At 51.5% G+C, this 26234-nt stretch overlaps 1 protein-coding gene across 3 annotated transcripts; it reads right to left on the bottom strand.

The window, feature by feature from the left end:
* On the bottom strand, window positions 225-26009 carry MOV10 (Mov10 RISC complex RNA helicase). 3 transcript variants are annotated; one of them, XM_021090741.1, is made up of 21 exons: window positions 25704-25733; window positions 25379-25596; window positions 11153-11326; window positions 10506-10741; window positions 10067-10325; window positions 8449-8583; window positions 7383-7551; window positions 6453-6607; window positions 6020-6196; window positions 5770-5917; window positions 5180-5338; window positions 4866-4969; window positions 4279-4376; window positions 3962-4178; window positions 3120-3237; window positions 2694-2885; window positions 2163-2237; window positions 1162-1287; window positions 994-1082; window positions 658-779; window positions 225-568 (listed from the first exon to the last, which is right to left on the bottom strand). In XM_021090741.1, exons 2-21 carry the CDS (start codon window positions 25513-25515, stop codon window positions 483-485), a joined length of 2976 nt encoding a protein of 991 aa, XP_020946400.1. In that variant the 5' UTR covers window positions 25516-25596; window positions 25704-25733; the 3' UTR covers window positions 225-482. The 3 variants fall into 3 exon arrangements, with proteins under 3 accessions (XP_020946400.1, XP_020946398.1, XP_005655499.1); XM_021090739.1 differs by having other exon boundaries at window positions 11123-11326; window positions 25704-25729; XM_005655442.3 differs by having other exon boundaries at window positions 25379-26009.

Raw genomic sequence — 26234 nt, forward strand, 5'->3', positions numbered from 1 at the left:
CTCTGGGCCTTGGAGGAGGGTAAGGGGGGAGTGGTCTAGAGCAGGGGCTAAACTTAGAAGCCTGTGGGTGGCCTCCCTGCCACCTCCCATTGGGTTTCCTCCCCTAGACATGGGGGTTGGGTTGCTTTCTAGCAGGGAAGTGGGGGTATGGCCCCTGGCAGTGTGTGAGAGTTCCACCCTCCCCTGTGGGGTCATCTTGGGAGTTCAGGAAGCTGGGGCCAGGCTGAGGAGACAAGGAGGCATAAAGATTTTTTTTCAGACTTTTTTCCTCCACCTTCCCCCGATTGTTAGCAGCTTGATGTGTCACTTTCCCCAGCAGGGAAGGGGTGGTGTGGTTGTAAACTCCCTCTCCAGCCTTCCTGTCCCCCAGAGGTACAGCGCAGCTGGAGTCTGGTTCAGGCCGGGGTCTAGTTCGGGGTCTAGTTCAGGGTCGGGTGGGAGGTTAAGGCTTGGCTGGTGTGAGAAGGCTGGCTGCTGTGTCCTCAGAGCTCATTCCTCCACTCTGGCTCCACTTGCAGGGGCAGACCCCCTTCACCCTCCTGGGGGAGGTAGTTGTGACTCCGGGGCCCTAGAAAGAAAAGAGGGGAGCTCTGTTTTAGTAACTTCCCTCCTCCCTCAGCGCTGTCCCCCACTCAGCCCACCCTGGCCCGGCCATACCTGAGGTAGAGGGGCTGAGCTTGCTCAGACCTTGGAGTAAGTTCTGTCCTTGCTGCAGGTCCAGTTTGGCAGGGAAGGGGCACCCGGTGTACCCCCCGTTTTCTTTACAGAACTCCAGGAACCTGTGGGGTACAGGGACATTCACACATGGCTGCACAGGGCTGGCTGAGCGCCAGCAGAGGCTGGAGGCCCAGCCTTGGTCCTGCACTTGGCTTGTACCTTGCCTCGGGGCAAGGTGCTCGACCTTTGCAAGCGGGGGATGTCGTTAAGATAAGATGGGAAGATGGACTGAGCCCACAGCTGTCCACCCAGAGGGATGGCAGGTGGGATGCTCACGCTTTCCAGTCGGGATCATGGCCCAGGAGGAGCGGGTTGCCCACCACGATGAGCAGAGCCTTGGCTCGGGTCACAGCCACGTTGAACCTCTGGGAAGAAGAGGGGGTGGGGTCACAGGAGAGAAGGGTCCTCAGGAGGGGAGTTCCTGCCACCCACCAGCCCTCAAACCTTGGGGTTCTTAAGGAAACCCAGGTTAAAGTCCAGATCGAGCTGCACAAAGCTTTGGCTGCTCCGCACGGTGGAGATGAGGATGACGCTGCGCTCCTGGCCTTGGAACTCTTCCACGGAGCCCACCTAGAGGGGAGGGAGGCAGGGCTGGAGGCCAGGGCGCTCAGCAGGGGACCAAGGAACCAGCCCCGCCTCCGTGAGCCTGAGGGCAATTGTCCCAGTGGAATGAGCCAGTGTCCGGCCAGGCAGGAAAGAGGGCAGGAGGGTGCCTTGGAAGCTGAAATCTGAAGCGGGAATCCAGTTAAAGGGCTGGGGGCTAGAAAGGGTTCTAAGCAAAGAAAACAGGCTTGCAAAGAACACTGTAACTCAGCAGTGTTTTCCAAACTTTCCTGAAGATAATCACTCAGTACTTGTTAAAAAAAATGTAACCTCAGGCCCTAACCCAGACCTCCTGAATCAGAATTTCCACAGGAGAGGCCTCTAACTCTTCAAGCACTGATTTTCAGTCCTGGCTGCACAGGGATCACCTGAGGAGCCATAAAAAACAGCCGCCCTGGCTCGGCCCCCAGATAGCTGTGTTAATTGGCTGGGTGGAGCCCTGCGCTAAAGCTCTCCAGGTGATTCTTATCTGAAAGAGTTCAGCTACTACCGACCGACTCAGAGGGTGGGAGAGGTGAGTGGGGACATCAGCACATGACAGACAGGTCAGGTCAGGCCCGCTGGGGACTCTGGACTTTCTCCTCAGGGCAGAGACCTTAAACCTTAAGCCTGATCATAAAAACTGTGTGGGCTTGCTCAACATGCAGGCCTCTGGGTCCCATCCCAGACCTACGAGCTGGGATCTCCAGGAAGGAGAGGCCTGGGGAAAGCGCAAGTTCATCTCAGGCAGGACCTGGGCTGGCCTGGAGCAGCAGGGCTGGGACCTGCGGCGGTTTTCTGGCAGCGGGGAAGTGAGGGGGACCCAAGTCAGGGAGGGAATGGGAAACCGTGAGGAAGGTCACCTTCAAGTCCTTGATGTCATCCAGTCCCCGAAGCTCCTTGTCAAGTTTTGTGATGCAATGACGGATTTTTTCCACCTGGAAGATGGGGACAGGTGCCCTTCTCTCATGCTATTATCCTAGTTCAAGAGGGAGCCAGGAGTTCCCACCATGGTGCAGCAGACACGAATCTGACTAGGAACGATGAGGTTGCAGGTTCGATCCCTGGTCTCGCTCAGTGGGTTAAGGATCCAGCCTATGCCGTGGGCTGTGGTGTAGGTCGCAGATGCGGCTGGGATCGGGCGTTGCTGTGGCTCTGGCGTAGGCTGGCAGCTGTAGCTCCGATTGGACCTCTAGCCTGGGAACCCCCATATGCTGCAGGTGCAGCTCTAAAAAGAAGAAAAAGAGGCAGCCACGCAGGAGTCCAGGGTGGTGCAGCTGACCTCTGAGCTCTTCTGAGATAGGGGCCTTAGAGGCCTCAGCTGGACCCTCTGCCTAGTGGTCTGGCTATGGGAGTAGGCAGGGGTGACCCTTGATGGGAACTGGGGGCCTGACCTGCTTCCGGTATGGGGAGATGACGCCCACGCTTCGGGGGCTCAGCCGAGCTTTGCCCTTCTTGGAGGAGGAGGTTAGGAGCTGCTTCAGGTAGGAAGTCACTGTGGCAGCCTCTTCGGGATTGAAGAAGGATGGGCTGTTGCCCTCACGCTCATCCTTGCCCATTACACCGTGAAAGATGATGGGAAAGCCCTGGACACAGGGGCAAGGGAAACCCTCAGTGGGGCCTCCCTGCGTCCTGTCCTACCCACCCCCAGAGCCTTCCAGGCAATGTGGGATCCCAGGTCAAGGTGACAAGAGGAGGGGCTCGTGCCTTGCACTCAGAGCCTCCTGCTACCCAGCGCCTTCAGTCAGAAGGAGGGGGAGGTCCTGGGGTAGGAGCCTGAGCCCCTGCCGGCTCAGCCTCACCTGTCGGCTCAGCCTCACCTGTCGAGGGAGACCTTCCCAGCGGCAGAAGCGCTCCCGGTCCACAACGTCTGCACAGGCCTGCAGCTCCCCTTCGTAATAGAGTTGGTTAGGAATGTCCAGGATGGTGGGGTGAGACCTGGGAGGCAGGAGGAGAAAGGAAGAGCCACACCCGGGGCCCGGTTACTTCTGCTCCCTCTCAGGGACCCCACTCCCCCTGCTCGGGGCTCTCACACACCACCCTCCTGCCCTCCGGCCCACTGCACAGCGGACTCATGCAGCTACGGTTTTTGCTGCTAGGCAGTGTTAACCACAGAAAGCAAGATGGTCTCAAGAGCATCCAATCCACAGATTTCACAGATCAGTCATATTTAAAAGAAAGCACCAAGAAGGCAGCAGCCCATTCCCAGGTTTCAGTTTAGCTGAGGAAGGACAATACGAAAGCAAGTATCTACTCTCGCCATGATCTGATGACATGATGTGTTAAATCCAAAAATATAAGCAGACAGCTACCATTTATTGAACTCGTCATGGACTCACCTGAGGAACTAAAGACACAGGAATTCACTGGAGCATTTCAGGTATATAAACTCACTGACTAAAGGGAAATATAACTCTTTAACCTGAATAACCTGTTAGATTTATGAAAAATATACACTGTATCTTTCTCCTTTCTCCTTGGATGGTCTGGAATTTTCAGCCAGGACCCACATCAGACATATTCCAGGCACATAAGCAAACTGCTCTAGATGAGGCCACTTCCTAAGTCACCCCATCCATGAGTAGCAGGACTGCGGGCCGGAGCCTCCAGCTGGGCTTGCAGAGGCTGGGAAGGCAGGGCTGGCACGGCGGGTGTGGGATACCTGTAGTTGCGGAGCAGCTTGGTTATGAACTGGGGATTATAGCCATCAGGGCCCTTCTTGTACAGGGCGTTGTAGGTGAGCAGCCGCTCCAGCAGTGAGTACCCCAGTCCATGCTTCTGGGTCAGTGGGCAACGCAGCACAGGGCCCAGCTGCCGAGGGTCTCCTGCCAGCACCAGCTGTCCTCCTGGATTGTCTGCTTCCTTGACTTCCAGCAGCCCTGGGAGGTGGGGAGTGTGGGGAGAAAGGTGTGTGGTGGGACCTTCCTGACCCCATGGGGGGTGGCCTATCCGCAGCCCCCCCACCCCCGAACCCCTCACCTGCTATGGCCACCAGACTCTCTGGCTCCATAGAGTGGCCAGCCTCATCGATGAAGATATGTGTGAAGTGGTCGATGGGAAACTGGGCCGAGACCAACCTGGGAGGGGGCAGGCCAGGCAGGGTGTGTCATACCCAGGCACCCAACCACCAAACCTGAATGTCCACCCAAGGTGGCCCCTCCCCTCACTCCCCAGGAACCCTTCTTCCCCATCTCCTTCGCCTGCTACCTCTTTTTAATACCTTGCTGAGATTTTATTTTTATTTATTTATTTATTTAGTCTTTTGTCCTTTTAGGGCTGCACCAGCGGCATGTGGAGGTTCCCACACTCGGGATCTAATCAGAGCTGTTGCTGTGCTACCGGCCCACACCACAGCCATAGCAACGCCAGATCTGAGCCACGTCTGTGACCTACACCACAGCTCACGGCAATGCTGGATCTTTAACCCACTGAGCAAGGCCAGGGGTCGAACCTGCAACCTCATGGTTCCTAGTCGGATTCGTTTCCCCTGCACCACGATGGGAACTCCTTAGCCTACTACTTGTTAACATACAATTAAGAGACACACACACACACACACTCTGCACCTGCTGGCAGTGATGAGCGTGGTAATCAAGACACGATACTCCTGCAGCTTCTTCTTGGCAGGAAACACATAATCCCCCTTCTGTGCATCCCAGTTACAACAGGGCTGTGGGATGTGCAGGGAAGGGAGGAGTCAGCTCTGGCCCCACCCCTGGCAATTTTATTTACCTCTTTCACTTTACACATAGGGAAACTGAACCCCAGAGAGGGGGTCCTGTCCCACCCAAGGCCACAGAATCCAGGTCTCCTAGTTTCCTGGCTGCAGCGTCTACCCAGAGCAGCACCTGCCCTTGGCCCTCAGCACTTCCCCAGATACCTTGATATCCTCAGGCACCAGGCGGATGTCCCTGCTGGGGGCCAGGAGGCGGTAGATGGAGCTGGGCAGGTGGACCCGGAGCCGCTGACAGAGGAGGTCAGCCCCTGAGTTGGACGGAGCGCAGGCCAGGATGTGGGCTTTGGGCAAGTGCTTCACCACCTGGGCGGGGTGGGGCGGGGGGGGAGGGTAGTAAGCACAGTGTGGGAAGCAGCTGTGGTCTCCAGGGTGAAGGGAGAGGGAGACACGAGGTTGTGACTCAAGCGGGCCTAGTGTGGCATCTGCCTCCCTTTGCAGAGGGAGCGAGTGACTCAAAAGGCAAGGTCTGATGCTCAGCCCCCTGCCAGTCCAATAGCACTTTAATGCTGGAAAAGCGCTGCAGCAAATATACACAAGCCTACGATGATTGAGACGTGAATGGTGACTCCAAGAGCTGGGAAGTACCCAACCTGCAAGCAGTGCTCAACAGCCCCAGTGGCGCTCAAAGCCAGCTCGGGCCGTGTGTTCTGGGAGCTGGAACTGGAACCTGGGGACAACTGCTTAGTCTCAGGGGAAGACAGAGTGTAGGCACCAGGTCTATGCTCAGGCCCCACCTGCTTGATGGCTTCCACTAAGGTGACAGTCTTGCCAGTGCCTGGAGGTCCGAAGATGATGTAGGGGGCGGGACGGGTGGTGCCCATAACAATGTGCTTCATGGCCTGCAGCTGCTCCGGGTTGGACTCCAGACTGCGGTCGTAGAGCCTGGCGGAAGTTCGAGAAGACATTGTCCGCATCCCAGACTTCCCTGCCTGTTCCCTATGCCCACGCCCCAAGTGGCCCCAGAGCCCCTGCCCACAATCTCACTTGAGCTTCACATCGGAGGGCAGCAGCGGGACCCCACGGGAGGCCACAGGGAAGAGCATGGGCCACAGCGGCCAGCGCCCTGTCAGCTCCAGGGCTCGATGCTGCACCCGCAGGGGCTGGCGGTTGAAGGTGAAGTTCACCTTGAAGGTCAGCCCATCCACGAAGCGGTCCAGGAGGCTTTGGGAGGGGGCAGAGAGAGGGGGAAGAATTCCAGTTGGGGGGGCAATAAAAGGCTAGAACTCTCTCCATTTATTGACTCTACTCCCCTTCCCAGACCTCCAAGCCATCCTCTAGGAGAGGAAGCTGCTGAGGCATCTCAGGGTCCCCACACCCTGTCCCCAGGGTCCAACGCACTCTGGGGAGAAACACCCGCCTCCCCTGACCTCTGGGACACCTGTAGACCTTCCCCCCGTAGAGTTCCCCCAACACCCACCTCGCGGAAAAGCTCAGCTTGACCCGATCGAGTTCTACCCTGTGCACAAAGCCCTTGTAGGTGACAGCGTCCTCCTGGTGTGTCTCAGAGGACAAAACGGCAAACAGGTGGTCACCCCGCAGCACTGAGGGGCGGCTCTCGGCCACCCCGGGAACCTATGGGGCATGAACACCGGCTGGCTTCTATCCCAGAGGTGGCCAGTGGATGCCCCAGGCTCTCCAGACCCCACCTGAGCGACAAGGTCTGAGGCTCTGCCCTTTACCCCAGGTTCAGGGAGCTTTAGCTTTACCTCCTTCTTTTTCCACAGACTGGGCAAGGATCAGGGGATGAGGAAGGGACAAGTCTGCCCAAGCTGCTCAGAGATGTCGAGCCCAGGGCTCCGAGAACCTCTCCAGGCCATGATTTCAGGACTTGGGAGTCAGTGTCCCAGCCTGTCCAGTTGCCCTCTTGGCCAGCTCAGCTCCTACTCTGCCTTTCAAATCTCGTTCAAAACTCAGTTCCTGTGGGAAACTTACCCTGATCATGCCCTGCTGCTGGCCCTTCTCCCTGGGTGCCCCCCTCAGCACACGTGTGCAGGAAGCCATTCTCGTTTAATTTTGGGCTTCTGCGCTCACATTCAACATCTGAGAGCTGGAAAGGGATCTAGAAATTATCTAGTCCAGCTCTCTGCCTTTCAGAGGATGGCGCCAGGGCCCAGAGAGAACAGCCGACTTGTCCAAGGTCACACGGCCAGCAGTAGCAAAGTTTGGGCTAAAACCCAGGTCCTCCCCATCACGCTGCTCTGACATCTCTTTTGGGGCCTAGATGCCTGCTCTCTGCTCCTTGCTGAACCTTCTGGGGCCAGGAACAACATCATCCTCCTTTTGTGCTGCCCACAGCCAGAGCTTGCTGACTCCAGCCCAGCCTCCCTGTTCCCGATCTGAGCCCGACCTCCAGTGTGAGCAGCCTGGGGTTCTGGTCTATGGGGTCCCAGGTCATGGGCACCGACTCCAGGTCATAGTGCCGGATGTCATGCTCCATCTGCAGCTCCTCCAGGTGCAGCAGCAGCCGGAGCTTCACCTCATAGTTCCTCCACTTCAGGGCTGCCTCCAGCTGGGCCCTGGCAGTGATGGGTGGGGGGTGGGAGGGGACAGGAACAGGATGGGTCAGGCAACCCCCGTATCTGGGAGTACCCACCCTCTCCCATCTGCAGCTCTGGGACTAGAAGACATCGGGAATCAGGGAAGACTGGAAGGGCAGAGGAGCAGATGGGTACCAGAGGCCTCGAGGAAGGGGGCCCCTGCTCTCCACCCCAGACCATCTGCACTGTGGATCCCAGAGCCTGGAGCCTGTGGATCCACCGTGCATCCTCTCCCCAGGATCCTCCAAGGGCTCACTCCCTTGCCTCGTTTCCACCTCCTCTGCTCAAATGTCACCTTCTCCAAGAGGCCAGGACTAGCTGCCTGCTGCAAAACAGCACTGCCCACCCCTTACCCTGCTTTAGCTTTAGTTAATTTTCTGTTGTTGTCTTTTTAGGGCTGCACCACAGCATACGGAAGTTCCCAGGCTAGTGGTTGTATCGGAGCTGCAGCTGCTGGCTTATGCCACAGGAACGCCAGATCCAAGCTGCATCTGGGACCGACACCACAGCTCACGGCAAACACTGGATCCTGAACCCACTGAGTGAGGCCAAGGATCGAACCCACATCCTCATGGATACTAGTCAGGTTTGTTATCACTGAACCACAATGGGAACTCCATAGCTTTAGTTAGTTCTTCAGAGCACTCATCACAACATGAAATAAGATGATAAATGCTCACTGTCCCCCAGGAGGATGGCAGAGACCTCATGTGAGTCATTCACCTGGAACGGTGCCTGGCACATGGTACGTGCTCAGTAGGGGGATGAAAGAATGGAGCTCAGGAGGCTGAGGACAGAGGCATGGGACGATGGGAAGAAGCCAGAGAGGGAGACACATATAAAGCAGCAGGAAGGGTGCAGAGGGGTGGTACTTACTTGATCTCAGCAATCTCCTTTGGGGCAGTGAAGATATTTGTTCCCTGAAGAAGGATGGGGAGCAGCTGCCGGAGGCGCAGGGGTGGGCAGTATGTCCCCAGTGCCATACTTAACTCCAGGTCATAGTTCCTAGAGCTGCAGGAGCAGAAGAAAAGTTCTCACAAATACTGAGACCTCTCACCTTCACTGACTCTGAAAAGTCCCCTCCCTGAAGGAGGCACAAAGCCCTGCCTCAAATCTGTCGCTAAAGGGGGTCAGTGGCCTTTACCCTACGAGGCAGGGCTTATTGTCTCCTGAGGCCACTCATGCCAAGGTCAGACCATTCTCATTTTTGGAAAGCATGATACTTGGAAGCATGATACTTGGAATATATGTGGTAGTTCCCATCGTGGTGCAGCGGAAATGAATCCAACTAGGAACCATGAGGCTGCGGGTTTGATCCCTGGTCTCACTCAGTGGGTTAAGGATCCAGCCTTGCCATGAGCTGTGGCGTAGGTTGCAGATGAGGCTCGAATCCCGCGTGGCTGTGGCTCTGGCGTAGGCTGGCAGCTGTAGCCCTGATTAGAGACCCCCAGCCTGGAAACCTCCACATGCCGTGGGTTCAGCCCTAAAAAGCAAAAAAAACAAAAAAACAAAACAAAACAAAAAAACCCCCCAAAAACCTCATATATATATGATGCATATATATGTATAAGTATGTTCATTAGAGAAAAAAGTCAAAGTAGGTAATAAATATTTTGATATTACAATATATAACATTCTTATCATCCAGGGATTAACCAATGTTAACTTTTTGGTATGTAGCCTTCTAGACTATTTTTCTTTGTTAATTTCTACTATACACACATATTTTCAACAAAAAGAACACAATGGCAGGGAACTATATCCATCCAATCTCTTGGGATAGAACGTGAGGAAAGATAGTATGAGAAAAAGAATGTATACACATGTCTGACTGGGTCACTTTGCTGTACAGCAGAAACTGGCACATCACTGTAAGTCAGCTATACTTTAGTAAAAACATGAAAAAAAAAAAAGAGCACAATGGTCTTACAGTTTGCTCAACATTCGGAGAACATCTGGACGTCAAAAAGAGACGTCCACACAAAATATGACTCCATGCATACGAAATGTCCAGAAGAGGGACATCTACAGAAAGTAGAAGAGTGGTTGCTTAGGGCTGGGAGGGGATGGGATGCAGAAGGGGTGCTAACGAAACGGAACAGGTTCCCTTTTTGGGGTGATGAAATGTTCTAAGACGGATTGTGGTGATGGTTGCACATATCTGTGAATATGCTAAAAATCACGGATTGTACACTTTAAATGGGTGAATTGCATGGTATGTGAATTGTCTCAATAAAGCTGTTGGGGGGATGTGCATTCGGGTTGCATGATGATCCATCATACAGGTGAAAATATTTGAAATTTTTTTCACACTGTCCTCATATCTGCAACGTTCTTCCTGGACAGAAAAAGCCCTCTGGGGTCTGGAGGGGTTCAGAACTCACAGTTAGGAAAGGAGACTGGCTGCCAGCTCTGTGTTCTTCCCAAGGGCCCGCACTGTGCTGTTGCGCCCCTCTCACCCCTGAGCCTGGCCTGGGTTGGAAGGAGGAGTTACCGGTCCGGTCGCTCTCCTTCCTCTACCCGGTTGGTCACCACAGGGTTTCCAGTGATCTGGGTCCGCTTGAAGGGAGTCGTGGGCTTCAGCTGTGCTGCCAGGGGGCTGTGGGCGACGCCAGCCAAGAAGCGGGCAATGTAGAAAGTGCCAGCTCCTTCTGAACCTGGCTCCCCAGGTCCCAGCAGCTCCCAGAGCACCGTGGCTGGGAAGTAGCCCACGAAGCTGGTCTTACAGTGGACGTGGAGCTCATAGGATTCACCTGGGGGAGGACGGCTGCGTGAGTCAGCGTGGCGGAGGGAGCCTCCCACCAGCATCCCGAGCCTGGGCACGGCCCCCAGGCAGCTCCGGGCCAAGGCAGGAGCCCACTGGCCAGCAAGGGCATGTTTCTTCCTAGGGTAGGCCCTCCGCCAGGGGCTCTTTCCTTTGGAAACCCACTCACCAGGGCCCAGGGGGCAGGGCAGCTCCTGGTCTCCATTGTAGAAGGCAAACTGGGGAGTCCGGCAGAGTGGGAAGAGGTGGGTGAGGGTGACAGGCTGGGTTCCTCCATTCCGAAGCCTCAAGGTCAGCACCTCCTTGCGGTTCAAATCCAGGCGGATAAGGAGCTGCCCATCCCGGGCTTCATGGGGCCCCTGGACTTCCACGTCCACCCCGTGTTTCCCATGAAGATACTCAGCCCTGGAGAGAGCGGGAGTCAGGGGCAGGGCGTGGGGGTTGCCCTGGGAAAGTTGCAGGCTGGGGAGGCTGGCCAAGTGCCAGCTGTGCTCAGGCATCCTCCCCCTCCCCCAAGCCAGTGAGCTCCTTCCCGGCCCTCCCCCTACTCCTTGCAGGAGGGGGCCTCACCCCAAGGCAGGGCAACCCCCCACCCCGCTCCCCAGCCAGCTCCCCCCAGGCCCCTCTCTGCACGCCCCTTCACACACATGCACACCTGTCATAAAAGATCGTGGCCAGCTCCTTGAAGGAGGGGGCCTCACCCCAAGCGGAGGCAACCCCCCAGCCCGCTCCCCAGCCCGCTCCCCCCAGGCCCCTCTCTGCACGCCCCCTCACACACACGCACACCTGTCATAAAAGATCTTGGCCAGCAGTGACCTGTGGTGTTTGCTGATCTCCGAGCCCAGCTTCATTCTCCTCTTTTCTGGGAACCACACGTCGGCCCAGTGGTCGAGTTTGAAGAACCTGACCCGAGTCCTGGTGACGTAGGCCAGATTGGCGATCTTCATTCCATACAGCATGGAGGAGAAGCCGGGGGTGGGGTTCCCAAAGCTGCCGGGAGCAGAGGAGACTGGGGAGTGAGGGACGGCGGCTGGCAGGCTGGGGACGGCGTCTGAGGGCCACTCGGTGTGCGGCAGGACGGGCCCGGGGCAGAGGCTCAGGATGGGGACCGAAAGAATTTTCAATGTTTCCGGGGAAGCCGACAGGACTTCCCCGCCAAAATATGGTTGGTTTTGAACAGCAGGTGGTGGACGGTGCACCTCTGAGAAGAAAAGCCCAGTCATGGGCTGTTGGCTTGGAAGACTGAGGGAAGAGAAAGACTTGAAGACTGGGGGTGGGGGCGGGGGCTACTGGGGACAGAAAAGATACCAGCAACGCAGCGGAAGGAGCTAAAGCTGAGGGGAATAAGCTGATTTGGGGGCCGGGGGGGGGGGGGCCTCTGGCGTCCAGCCCGCCGGTGAGGAGGGAGAGAGGGGCTGACAGAGAACAGATGTCCAGGGTGTGTGGGCAAAGTGGCTGATCAGACAGCAGTTTGCCCCCGAAGTCATAGGGTGCAGGTGGAACCCCAGCAGGAAGGGAAAGGATCCTTCTCCAGAGATCAAATAGCTTGGCTTTGGGCCTAGAGAAGGTGAAGACAGGGAAAACTGGTCAGAAGGACAATAACCCCCAAGCTCAGCGCCTGGAATTCAGTTTAGTCAACTCGACACAAACACTTACAGAGACCTGTTATGTGCCAGACACTGCGCTAGATGCTGGAGTTCAAAGAGGCAGGAGACCCAGACCTGCCTCGAGGGGCACCGGCAGACACATCAAATCCAGCCTGCTGCGGGGAGCTCAGTGGCTCAGGGGTCCCCCAGTCCAGCCCAGCCCCAGAGGCTTCTCCAGGAAACAGCGCCAGAGCTGAGTCCCGAAGGATAAGGGGGCGTCATCCAGGCACAGGAGAGGCGCCGAGTGTGAGCTGAGGTACAGGGGGTCTGCCAAGCACAAGTGCAGAGGGCTGGGGAGGGGAGAGCCCACTCTGCCAGTGGCTGGGTCACCTCAGGTTATTCCACCTCGCAGAGCCTCACTTTGCTCCTCGAGAAAAGGCAGGGGTGGGGGGTAACGGCACTCAGCTCCCCGGGTTGTGGTGAGAGACAGACACTGTAGTGTCCACTCAGCCCAGTGCTTGGCACATAAGATCTCAGTAAGGTGCAGTATGATTAGTACCACACAACAGTCTGGTTGCACTAGAGTGAAGAGTGCAAAGAAGGGGGTGTGGCAGGAGGCAGCAGAGGTGGGCAGGGACCAGGTCTTGCATAGTTTTGCATGCCAAGCCATGAAGCCTCCCCTTGACCCTGAAGGCCAGCAGCTCTTCTTTAAGGGGACCCAGGAGCCAGAGGACATCCCCACGTGTGACACACTTCATAGACACATTCAAGATCTGGACAGACCACTCCCCTTCCATGCTTTGTAGGGACTGAAAGAAAAATCCTAGTTCCTAAGAACCATGGTCACCGCTATTTAAGTATTACGGCTCAACCATGGTCACTCACTAGCGTATCAGATCATTTATGCTAATGGACATTTTCCTGGGGGCTCCTGCCTATAACTCTGCCTCTCTCCCTCACCCCAAGCAAATGAGTGATACTACTAAGAAAACTTTGAATCAGCTCCGATTTGTCTTAAAAAGATAATAAATCACATGAAAAAACAATGAAAATATTCAGGAAATGTTAGCTACTATTATTAGTATCCTATTAGTAGCAATAGTAGTACTAATAGTAGCAGTAGGAGTAGGAGTAGCAACAACTTACTTTCAGCCCGTACCAGGGGCTACACTGTGGTTACAGAACCACCCCGGTTGGTGGGTTTTAAGCAGGGGAGTAGCAAGATCATATTTGCATTTCAGATCACTCAGGCATCAGCACTGGAGGATGGATTTGCTGGAGGCAAGACTGTAGGCAGGGAGACCAGTTAGAAGGCGGCCATTGCAATAGTCCAATTAAAAGATGGTAAGGGCCAGACAGAAGCAGCGGTGAGAACAGAAGAGAGGCCAGATCGGATATTTAGAATACAAAATTAGCAGAATATGATTTAGGACTGGAGGGGGTATGCAGGCTGGGAAGAGGGAAGAGTGGAAGACAATACACAAACCTATGGTTTGGCTTCAGGGACTATTCCTGAGAGAGACAGGAGGAGGAGGAGGAGGTTGGAGGGACTGACCACATGCGGATGTGGACAGGCTCAGTCTGAGGTTCCCGTGGTCCGGAGGCAGCCAGCTCCATGAATCAGAAGCTGAGAATTCAGGCCAAAGTCAAAGCAGAGCCTAGTATCAGGGAGACGTCAGGTAGCAGTTACAACCATGGAAGCACTGGGGATCTCCCCAGCGAGGGTGAGGCTTCTGAGAGCAGCTGAGGCCAGCACAACCCAGCTAGGAAAAGAAAACAGAGCAGGAGCCCCCGAGAGAGGGAGGAGAACCAGGAGGAAATCTCTAAACCAGGTATCAGGCTCACCTGCTGCTGAGGGTCCAGGAAAAGGGACTGAAATCAGGGGGTCATCGGTAACTTTCACCAGGGCCCCCTGGCCAGGGAGTCACTAAGTTCCAGGGATCAGGCGCACGCACACTCAAATGCCGACAGACGCTAGGCTCCACAGCTATCTCATACCTGCAGCCCTCTCAGTTCCATTTTTGAGTCATCAGTATAAGAAGGACTCCACTCGTCTTTCTTATACTAATATGCTATAATCTACTCTAAGAAAACGAAAGTGCAGGTGCCCTGAAATGCCCTGGAGCTCTCAGCTGAGTGCTCGGGAGGAAACAGCACTGAGAGGACTGGGCAAACCCAGGAGCACAAGTCCTGTCTAAGTGGGGGTAACTGCTACTCCAGAAAGACGTGGCCAGCAGGGAGTGCAGGCCTGAGACAGCCAGATCTGGCTTTTAAGAGAAGCCCACGTCACAATTTTAAGGTGAAATCTTCTCTCTTTGGGGGCTTTCTGCATGGACACATGGGCAAGAGGAACCAAATTTTTCAAGTTTTACAACTTTTACTGTAGGTGCTACCACCTAAGTAGCTCTTGAATTATTCCTCCTGTCTATTACCACCACTCAAATTCACCAATTCCTGGTAGGTGACAGGCATTACAAAAAAAAAAAAAAAAAAAAAAAAAAGTTTTTTAAATCACAAACTTGGTACATACGTGTTGAAAAAAGCACCAATTCTTGTATCATACATCTAGTCACTTAGATTTCCAGGGGGAAAAACATGAAAAATTCAATAGAGGAGTTCCCGTCGTGGCGCAGTGGTTAACGAATCCGACTAGGAACCATGAGGTTGCGGGTTCGGTCCCTGCCCTTGCTCAGTGGGTTAACGATCCGGCATTGCTGTGAGCTGTGGTGTAGGTTGCAGACGCGGCTCGGATTCCACGTTGCTGCGGCTCTGGCGTAGGCCGGAGGCTGCAGCTCCGATCTGACCCCTAGCCTGGGAACCTCCATATGCCAAGGGAGCGGCCCAAGAAATAGCAAAAAACGACAAAAAAAAAAAAAAAAGAAAGAAAAATTCAATAGAAAAATCGAATATTCAACCTGAAGAACAAATAATGACCAAAGAAGTATGAAAAGATGCGCCAGGAATTTCCTGGTGGTCTAGCAGTTAGGAATCTGGCATTGTCACTGCCACGGTGCAGGTTTGATCCCTGGCCTGGGAGCTTCTGCATGCTGTAGGCAAGGCCAAGAAAAAAAAAAAAAAGCTCCAGAAGTAGAGAAATGCAAATGAAAGTAAAAATAAGATGTTACTTTATTTCCATTCGACTGACAAAAAAGGAAAATAGTCACATGCATTGTTTATTAGGCATTGTTATGTGGAAAAAGTAAACTTTCACACATTGCTGGCAGAGAGCTGAAAGAGTACAACCTTTTGAAAAACAATCTGGCAATATCTCCTAACATATGAAATACAGGTAGACTTTTTTTTTAGGGCTGTACCCATGGAAGCTCCCAGGCTAGGGGTTGAATCAGAGCTGCAGGTGCCAGCCTACGCCACAGCCACAGCAACGCCAGATTCAAGCCTCGTCTGTGATCTACACCACAGTTCATGGTAACACTGGATCCTTAACCGACTGAGCGAGGCCAGGGATTCAAACCTGCATCCTCATGGATGCTAGTAAATTTTGTTACTGCTGAGCCACGATGGGAACTCCCATGAAATACAGGTATCTTTTAATTCATAGGAATGTATCCCATGGAAAAGAAAAGTACCAACATACAAGAACATAAGTGCAAGATGCTTACTATAGAGTCATTCACAGTGGCCAAGAACTGGAAATGAAACAAATGAAACAAATGTCCATCAACAGGGAGATGGCTGAGTAAGTTGTAAAAGCTACACCATGGAATATGATACAGCCACTAAAAGCACGAGCCGCACCTGCTCAAAAAGGCTAAAATTTAAAAGGCTGACAACACCAAATGTGGACAAGGATACAGAAACAGCAGAATGCTTGTACTTCGTTGGTTAGAATATAAAACGGTACAATCACTTTGGAAAAAGGTCTGTTAATTTCTTGTAGAACTAAACATATAAAGTTCTATTTCCTTTTTCTTTTTCTTTTCAGGGCTGTACCTGTTGGCACATGGAAGTTCCAGGCTAGGGGTTGAATTGGAGCTGCAGCTGCTAGCCTATGTCACAGCCATAGCAATGCTAGATCAGAGCCACGTCTGAGACCTTCACCGAAGCTCACGCCACCACCAGGTTCTTAACCCCAGTGAGCGAGGCCTCATGGATACCAGTCAGGTTCTTGACCCACTGAGCCACAATGGGAAGCTCAGTGTTCTGACTTTTAATGGAAAGAATTTATTATTACGCATGGAATAAAAATTCATTAAAAATAATGCAATAATGTTAGAAAAACTGTTATGTGTGTGTGTGTGTATATATATACACACACATATATATGACTGGGACACTGCTGTACACCAGAAATTGACAGAACATTGGTATTTACTCAATAACTATTTCCTGGGAGAATGGGTGAAAGGAATATCAAATAACACTGATTATTATTTTATAGATAAAACAGGTAACAACGCAAACATCGAATCTCCGGCTGGCACATGGCACTGCTGTGCAATGGCCTGGGATGTTTAAGTGTCAGGTTATATATATTGTCCAAACTTAGACAGCCTAACCCCAGGGAAGGTCACAATTTGGATGACTTTGCTGCCACCACCAAAGAAAAAACAAACAAAAAAAAGGTTGAGCAACTTGCCCAAGGTTTAAAAGAAAAGAAACATTATCTACACTACAACCCAGCAATTCCACTTCTAGGTAGCCCCAGAAGAAATGAAAATATATGTCCAATATGTCCACAAAATGACTTGTAAAAGAATGTGCATAGCAGTTTTATTCAAAATAGCTCAAAACTGGAGTTTCCATTGTGGCTCAGCAGTTAACAAATCTGACTAGCATCCATGAGGATGCAGGTTTGATCCCTGGCCTCACTCAGTGGGTTACGGATCCGGTGTTGCCGTGAGCTGTGGTGTAGGTCGCAGACAGGGCTCAGATCCTATGTTGCTGTGGCTGTGGCATAGGCCAGCAGCTGTAGCTCCGATTTGACCCCTAGCCTGGGAACCTCCAAATGCCACAGGTGCGGCCCTAAAAAGCAATAATAATACAAAATAAAAAAATTTTAAATAAGTAAATGATTGTAAGCCAGTTTTGAACTCCTATAGTTAATAACCATGCTGAAGTGGTTTTTTTTTTTTGTTTTTTTTTTTTTTCCCTAGGGCCACAGCCACGGCATATGGAAGTTCCTAGGCCAGGGACTGAATCCGAGCTGCAGCTGTGGCAGTGCCAATCTTTTAACTCACTTCCCCAGACTGGGGAATGAACCCACAACTCTGCACTGAGCCAGGCCGATGCAGTCAAAATCTTAACCCACGTCACCACAGAGGGAACTCCATGCTGAATTGTTTAGGGGTGAATTGTATTGATGTTTGTAACACACTTTGAAATGCATCAAAAAATTAAGATGGCTAGACGGATGGATCTATGGGCAAGCATGTGTCAAATACTAATTAAGAAATCCAGGTGAGGGTGAAACCAAGTGGGATCCTGTGGGGCCCTCCCGGCACACAAGTCTTTCTGTGTCCCCTGTTTCACTGGTAGAAAAAAGGTTTCCTTCGGGCTCCTCGACCTTCCCCGAGTTCCAAAGGGCAGGTTCAAACAATTGCTAATCAGAGAAGGGAGGGGATGCAGACACAAGGGAGCAGGAGTCAAGAAACAATAGCGCAGCCTTGGGCCAGGGTCCTGGTTCCTCCTCAAGTAATATATATAACAAAAGCTTTTCTTTTTTTCTTTTTGGTCTTTTTAAGACCACACCCCAGGCATACGGAAGTCCCCAGCTGGGGGTCTAATTGGAGCTGTAAACGCTAGGGACAGCAACAGCCAGAGCCACGCAGGATCTGAGCCTCCTCTGCAACCTACACCACAGCTCACCTCAAAGCTGGATCCTTAACCCACTGAGCAAGGCCAGGGATCCAACCAGTGTCCTCATGGACACTAGTCAGGTTGTTACTGCTGAACCATGATGGGAACTCCACAAAAACTTTTGAGTTCTTTGGCAGGAATTAAGGCCCTCACCCAGGGTGGCAGAAGGTAACTTCGGGCTGAGCACAAAATTCCTGGAGCACATCCAACCAATCAGAGGAAATTCACTGACCCTGCAGCCCTCCCTGCAAATTTTGCCTATAAAAACCATTAGGGTGGGGGTCAGGGTTTTTTTAGAGCACAAGCCACCCGTGCTCTTTGCTTGGCCCTGTAATAAACTTCTCTCTGTTCCAAAATCCAGCAATTAGGTTTGGTTTCACCATGTGTCAGGCATGAGAACTTGCGTTTGGTGACAAAGGCATATGGTTGTTTACTGAAAAATTATCTCAACTTTTTTTTTTTTGTCTTTTTGCTATTTCTTGGGCTGCTCCCGCGGCATATGGAGGTTCCCAGGCTGGGGGTTGAATCGGAGCTGTAGCTGCCGTCCTACGCCAGAGCCACAGCAACGCAGGATCCGAGCCGCGTCTGCAACCTACACCACAGCTCACGGCAAAGCCGGATCGTTAACCCACTGAGCAAGGGCAGGGACCGAACCCACAACCTCATGGTTCCTAGTCGGATTCGTTAACCACTGCGCCACAACGGGAACTCCTCAACTTTTTTTTAATGTTTGAAATTTGTCATAACAAAATGTTGGAAACCCCCCCCAACAATGCATTAGAAGCATATGCCGGGCAATCAGGTGTCCATGATGTATTGATGAGTGAGAAAATCAGGATATGGAAAATATGTATAACATGATCCTCTTAAGATAAAACAGTAACTAAAAACAAACAAAAAACCAAAACCCTGCTTGATAGCATGAGGTCACTGAGTAGGGGGTAAAAGGTGGAAATGGGGGTGCAATGCTGATATGGGGGGTCGACGATAAAAAGGATAAACCATCATGATGATCCCTTGTGGGTAAACTTGCATAGGTGTGAGGTATCTAGCGTCGGCCCGATGAATCTGTGGGTGCTGTATCCAAGAATTCAACCAACCACAGACTGGTTGAAAATATTCAGAAAAAAAATTTCCAGAAAATATTCAGAAAAAAAAATTTCCAGAAAGTTGGAAAAAGCAAAACTTGAATTTGCTATGCACTAGCAACTATTTACATGGCAGTTATATCTTATGTACAATTATTTACATAATGTTTACATTGTATTAGGTATTATAAGCAATCTAGGGATGATTTAAAGTAACCCGGAGGATATGTGTAGGTTACATGCAAATACCATGCTATTTTATGTAAGATACTAGAGCATCATCAGATTTTGGAACCTGAGGGAGTTGGAGGGACAAGTGAGAGGTTCCGGAACCAACCCCCTTTGAATATCAAAGGATGTCAATATGCACATGCAAAGAATAATAAAAGGGTGGTCACCAAAAGTATTAAAAAACATTTAAATAGGATAAATACCTAACATAAAACAATTAGGGCTTCCACTCTCATTCCCAACTACCTGCTTAACTGTCTGACATATATTTTTCCAGGCCCTTTTCTGTCTTTAAAAAATACGGGGAGTTCCCATCATGGCGCAGCAGAAATGAATCCAACTGGGAACCATGAGGTTAGGAGTTCCTGGCATGGATCAGTGGTTAACGAATCCAACTAGGAACCATGAGGTTGCAGGTTCGATCCCTAGCCTCGCTCAGTGAGTTAAGGATCCGGCGTTGTCATGAGCTGTGGTGTGGGTCGAAGACGCGGCTTGGAGCCTGTGTTGCTGTGGCTGTGGCGGAGGCCAGAGGCTACAGCTCCAATTAGTCCTCTAGCCTGGGAACCTCCATATGCCAAGGGTGCGGCCCTCGAAAAAAGGCAAAAAAGACAAAAAAAAAACCAACACACACATACATATTTTTGGGGAGTTTCTGTTGTGGCTCAGCAGTAACTCGACTAGCAACCATGACGATGCGGGATGAATCAGTGGGTTAAGGATCCAGTGTTGCCGTGAGCTGCAGTGCAGGTTGCAGACATGGCTCGGACCTGGTGTTGCTGTGGCTGTGGCTGTGGCAGCTGCAGCTCTAATTTGACCCCTAGTCTGGGAACTTCCATATGCCTAACGTGCAGCCCTAAATAAATAAATAAATAAAAATTTTAATATATGAAAAATACATTTTTTGGAGTTCTCCTGTGACTCATCAGGTTAGTTATCCGGTGTCGTCACTGCAGTGGCTTGGGCCTGGGAAAGTCCCTATGATATGGGTGTGACCAAAAAAGAATATATAGAAACATATAGACATATTTTTTGGTATTTTACACAAACTTCTTTTACCACCATGAACAAACATCCTTCCAAAACAATATTTTACCAGGGCTCCTAGCTCTTTTCAATAGCTGCAAAGGATAGTGTATTTAACTATTTGTTCAGTGATGGTTAAGCTGCCTATAATTTTTGGGTATTTCAAATGTTACAATAACCTTTTGGGTCAAAGAGAACAAATCTTTAAGTTCTGCCAAACTGTCTGCTAAAGAAGTTGTGCAAACCTATATTCTCACTAATTAGAATTTGAGAAAACCCTTCTCCCAGATCCTAACATCAGAAGTCTTCGATCTTTTAAATTTTTGACAATCTGATAAGCAAAAAAAAAAAAAAAAAAGGTATCTTGTTTAAAATTCATTTCTATTTCTTCTGTGAACTGCTTGATGAAGTTATCATTTTTCCAAGCCCTAAGAACTATTCCTCCTTCCTTCTGACTCCATATCCCTCTCCTGGTCCCATCGCCTAAGAGTCCACAAGAGTTAGCAACAAACACACATCAAATCGTGTCTCCCAATTTATGACTCCACAGTCTACAGGAGTAAGCCCAACCCTTTAATATAGCCCACGTGGATGCTCCATAATGAACAATGATAGTGCAAACACAGTAACATCATCAACAAGAGAAAACATTTATTGAGCACTTACTATGTGCTGTTCTAGGTACCCTACATGCTTTATCTCATTTCCTCCTCAAAGCAATCCTTCCTGGTGGCAACTATTACCATCCCATCTTAGAGAACAAGAAATTGAGGAACATGTCCTTGTCCCACATTCATTCTCAATGGCACCTCAGCCATTCCCAGCAACTGGACTACCCACTCCCCTCAAGACTTTTCTGTCACCACTGGACACCCTTGGTCTATGATGCCCTGCCCTTGGCCCCTGCTGTTTACTGGGTGAAAGAGGACTAGTTTTTTAGACTCAGTTCAGAAAAGCCTGTTAGCCAGGAGAATGGTATTTCGGAACACAACATCAGATCTGGAAGCCATCTCACAGGGACCTCTAGTTCCGTGGTTTACAAACTGGGTTGCAACTCTCGTGCGTGGGTCAAGACCAGGGCTTTTATAAAATTAAGGTAAAATAGAATAAAAAATATCAGAGGGCAGGGAGTGGGGCTATGTCCTTGTTTCAAGGACACATACTGTTCTGAGAAAGCTGTGTATACCAGGCCCCGAAGTACACTGTATTTTTTACTGTGAACAGAGGTCCAGAATGATCTTTCCAAAAACCCTGATTCTGTCAGTCTCTCACTTTCAAACTTTTTGTGCTTTCCTATCTCCGTTAAGATTAAAAACAAAACCAAACCCCACAACACCTCCCCGTGGCCCACAAGGTTCTGCCCAATGCAGCCCCTGCCTCCCTCTGGCCTCATGTCACCTGCTTTTGTGAGTTTGCTCCCCGCTCTTGAAGGTGCTGCTCCTTCTGTCTGGACCACCCTCCCCTTGGCCCTATACCTGTTAACTCCATTTACCTGCTCAAACCTCACCTTCTCCCAGAAACCTCTGGTTCCTAGACTATGTCAGGCCTCCAAGTCCTACACTTCCTGAACTTTTTCTCATGAGCACTTACCATGACAGTAACTAAATATTTATTTGTTTAAGTGCCTGCCTCCTCCTCCTTCCTTTCAATTAGGTTCCTTCTGCACAGCTACAGCAACTCAGTTTTGCTTTGCTCCTAGGAGGCATTCAGCCAACAGGTGTTGAATAAAAGAATGAGTCTCTTGGAGTTTCCGCTGTGGCACACTGGGTTAAAAATCTGACTGCAGGGAGTTCCTTTCAGTCAGTTAATGAACCCAATTAGGATCCATGAGGATTCGGGTTTGATCCCTAGCCTTGCTCAGTGGGTTAAGGATCCTCCGTTGCTCTGGCTGTGGTGTAGGCTGGCAGCTGTAGCTTTGACGGCTAACCTGGGAACTTCCAAATGCCGCAGGTGTGGCCCTAAAAATCGGAAAAAAAAAAAAAAAAAAATCTGACTGCAGTGGCTCACTCGCGTCACTACGGAGGTGCAGGTTCAACCCCCAGCCTGGTGCAGTGGGTTAAAGGATCCCACATTACTGCAGCTGCAGCTCAGATTCAATCCCTGGCCCGGGAATTTCCAAATGCCACAGTGTGGGTTTAAGAAAAAAAAAAAAAAAAAGTCTCCTGCCCAAGGCAAGAATCATTTTCTCTCAGAATCTTTCCAAGACGCAAGTGCTTGCTCCACACGATGGACTCAAACCAGCACTGTTAATGAGAGCCACCACTTCTAAAGCCCGCACACTCTGCTGCACAGGTGAAATGCTTTACATAGATCTCTAATTTCGGACCCACACAACTCTGAAAGGCAGTATTTTACACACCTAACAGGGAAATGTAGATCTTGTTCAAAATCAAGTGCAACTAGTAAGTGGAGGAAGGCAGAGCCAGGATTTGAACTCTAGCTATCGAAACACTACATTAGTACCTGCAGTGCTAAATGACACGTTTGACTGCATATGTGCCGCTCCCTACTAGACTACACTCTTCGGAGGCAGGCACCAAGACACAGGCATATAGCAGAGCCTCATTAAATATATTCACTAAAATATGAGAGATGGGAAAAGCCAAGAGCTGGGAGCAGGGCACTTCAGAGCATCATAAAATAATCTAGTTGGAATGGACTTATCCCTCTCAGTGGAGGAAGCTCCCCAGAATTGCTGATACAGGGTGGCTTGCTCTATCTTTGCCAGAGCCTCTTTTTTTGAAGATTAACACTACTTACTAATACAATTCATTTCTGGAAGTATTTGTGAACATCTACCACATATGAGGCTCTATGCTGGGGGCTGAGAGAAGGTGCCAACATGATGAAAAGCCTGTCCCTGCCTTCAGAGACTCTACCATCGGGTGGGGAGACAGCCACACACTAGCTCTTACACAAGGCAAGGTGTCACCTGGCTATAACCAAGGTATGAAGAATGAGTTATGAGAGCCCAGAGGAAGAAATGAATTTCCATTGAGTGGCTGAGGATTGAGGTCACAGCATTAATGAAGAAATAAGGAAGTTCTCTCTGGAGTTCCCTGGTGACTCGCCAGGTTAAGGATCTGGCATCGTCATTGCTATGGTGCAAGTTTGATCCCTTGGGGGAACATGGGGGAAAGATGGCGTGGGTGTGGGCACAGGCATAGGCCAAAGTCTCTCCAATCAGAACAGAAAGCTCCCTTTGGTGCAGGCTGAGGGGGCCACAGTTGAGTGAACCTAGTTCTGCTTTCTGGAGTGACGCTATAACCCTCTTCCCCAAAACAGTCTTTAAAATATTCAGGGCTAACTATCTTGTCCTCTCCAATTTTTCTATTTTCAAGGTAAACACTTCTCTGTTTCTTTGACTGGGTTTCACAAAAGAACAAATCAGAAGCCTTTCCTCCTCCTCCAAGTACTAACACTGCATCTAGCCTCCAAGGCCAAGGCCAAGGCCACCTTTTCCACTGAATTCCCTAATAATTACAGTGGAGTGGTATCTTGCTTGCCTAAAAACAAGTACACATAAAAAAATTACTTTTGAAATCGCTTAAATTCACCCATAATATACAATTTATGTGGTTTTCAGTATGCCTGTTTGCGGTTGTCTGACATAGTCTGTTTTTCCCCAGGATTAGAACATATTGTGTAACTTTTGATTTAGAGCTGACAAAGTCTCTTTGACTAAACTTTAGTCAAGCCCCCTCTGAACCCTCTTATCCATGAGGCCTCAACCATGCCCCTCTCCTCTCCCCCTCAGTGTCTCCACTTAGTAATTTTCCATCCATGACCCCCTCACTCTGCTGGGGGCTATAAATTCCCAGCTGTCTTTGTATTGAGCTGAGCTAGGTCTCTCTCCCCACTGAGATAACCCCTATTTCAAGAGTCTTGAATAGTCTTTCTCAACCATTTCAACAAATATCAGAATAACCATCTCTTCAACAGAGCCAAAAAAGTAGTCGACTAGTGTTCAGAGCCACACTGTACTTTTTTGGGAGGGGACACAGGTGAGTTCATGGATGGGAAGTGTTGATGATGTGACTCCAAGGTAATTGTTCTTTCTTTCCTCCAGCATTTTTATTATCTCTATTATAATCCTCATGCATATACTGTATGCATATCATAGCCTCTTCTGCTCCCTTGGGATTGTGCCTTTTTCATCTTTGTGTTCCCCACAGTGCCCAGCACGGGCGCGGGGAGGCATAAAACAGGGCATCATTTTTGCCTCTTCTTCAGATGTTGCTCAAGCCTGTTAATGTCCCTCTGAAAACGTGCCACTCCTTATGGAAAACAATATTCCTGATATGACCTGGTTAATCTGGAGAATCACTTACCTCCTCCCTCCACCCCAAACCACGCTTCTGTTAACAGAGTCTAACACTTTTTTGGCTCTTTCAGCTGGCCATACTTGCCTTTTGGTCTGCCTCAACACAGGTCTTTTTCAAGAGGTCTGTTATTAAGCCTAAATTTCCACCACCTCATGTTTATTTGTATAAATCTTTACACTTATTCCTGTTAAATTGTTTCTCGGTCTTTGGCCCAAGATTGCAGCCTGTTGATCGAGGTGTTTCTGAGGCACAATTCTGTGGTTTGACAGAGAGGTCTCTTTGATGTTTCACTTGGATGGAAACAGCCAAGGGGAACACAACAGCCTTCTGCCACAGGATGGGAAGGGGCCTCCAGGAGACTGGCCCCGGCCCGGGTCTCCATGGAGAAGCCACAGGTGCTAATGGAGGTTTGGTACGTACGCAGTTTGCGCCCTTCTCCTCCCCGAGCTCCCTGACACTCCTTTTCCTACACTGGGTCTCTTCAGCTCTCTGAGATAGTGAACGCCCGAGGAAGCAGCCCCTCAACAAGGGGGCGGAGGTCCCCGTAAAGCTGGCGCCATCAGCTTACTCCCCGCGCTCCCGCGGAGCCCGGGCCCCCTCTCGAGCTCCCCTCCCCCACGCCGAGCGCTGTCCCCCCTTCCCAGCCCCCGCAGGCGGCGCGTGGGCGCTGCACCCCGCTTCCCCGCAGGGTCCCGTGCCGCCCGGGGAGACGGCTGCAGGGGAGGGTCTTCGCGGGGACTCGGCGCAGGGGCCCGGCCCGGGCAGAGCCGGCGGGCAGCGGGCGGCGCTGGCGGCGCGGGCGGGGCGTGGGCACTGCGCGGGAGGGGGGCTGAGCCGCCCCGGGACCGGCCGGAGCCACTGGGGGAGCTGCGTCCCTCCGCGCCCTGGGGCGGGAAGGGTGGCCCCGCCGAGGGGGTCGTGGCGGCAAGCGGGGCCGGCGATTCGGGGCCGGGCAGTGGGCCGATCCCGTACCTGGTCTTGAAGTCCCGGTTATAAATGGTCCGGAGCCGCTCGCGATCTGTCTCCATGTCCAGTCCCTCAGCGACTAGGAAATCCTCGAAGCGCTGGCCCATCTCCCGGAGCTGCCGGCAGTTGAACTTACTGGGCATCGCGGCGGTGGCTGCGGCCCAGGCAGGAGGGTCCGTGGAAATGAAACTGAAAGTCGCCGCCGCGGCAGGAAGTTGGCGGCCCTAGGATGAGGGTGCAGCAGGGGGGAAACCCCCTAACTCTGACCCCCTCTGATGCTGCAGGCTCTTTTCTCCCCCCGCCAGGCTTCCCTCCTCCTTGCTTTTCCTACCTGAGCCTTCCCTTCGGTCTCTTCGTCCTATCCCCTCCCCCTCTTCCCATTAACTCTTTCCTAAAGAGTCTGACCCCTCCCTCAGGGCCCTCCCCTTACCCCAAGCTCCCTCCCCTGGCTTCCAGCCAGAATCTGAACGTGGCTATCGCTTGGGGCCCTCTGAACAGTACGGGAGGACCTCCTAGCCTCAGCTTGGGCTACTCCCACGCCCACTCCCCACCAGGGCCTCGGGACTTATAGAAAAGCAGGAGAGCAAAGTGCAGGGGCCGGGACCTGAGTCGGTTGCAGCTGGACTGGGGCAGCTCATCCAGCACTTCCCCCAGACTGCCTGGGACAGACCAGTGCGGAAGCGAGGGGCACGCCCCCCTCCCCCATTTCCCTTCTTGGGCTTTCAGACGCTGGGAGGAAGGCATAAGAGCCAAGAAGTTTGGAAGAAAGAATCAAATGTCTCTGATAAAGGTGTGTTTGTGTGGGAGGGACAAGGGGCTCCGTCGGGATGAACAGTCATTACTTTTCTCTGCCACACAGACT

This window comes from Sus scrofa, chromosome 4 (genome assembly GCF_000003025.6).
Source record: "Sus scrofa isolate TJ Tabasco breed Duroc chromosome 4, Sscrofa11.1, whole genome shotgun sequence".
NCBI lineage: Eukaryota > Metazoa > Chordata > Mammalia > Artiodactyla > Suidae > Sus > Sus scrofa.

Coding starts and splice junctions, on each gene's coding strand:
- MOV10 (XM_021090739.1), bottom strand. CDS start 25,515: ATGCCCAGTAAGTTCAACTGCCGGCAGCTCCGGGAGATGGGCCAGCGC. Junction 10,742..11,122: donor GCCAAGATCTTTTATGACAG/GTGTGCGTGTGT, acceptor CGCTCTCTCCAG/GGCTGAGTATCTTCATGGGA. Junction 10,326..10,505: donor GCCCTGCCCCCTGGGCCCTG/GTGAGTGGGTTT, acceptor GTCCTCCCCCAG/GTGAATCCTATGAGCTCCAC.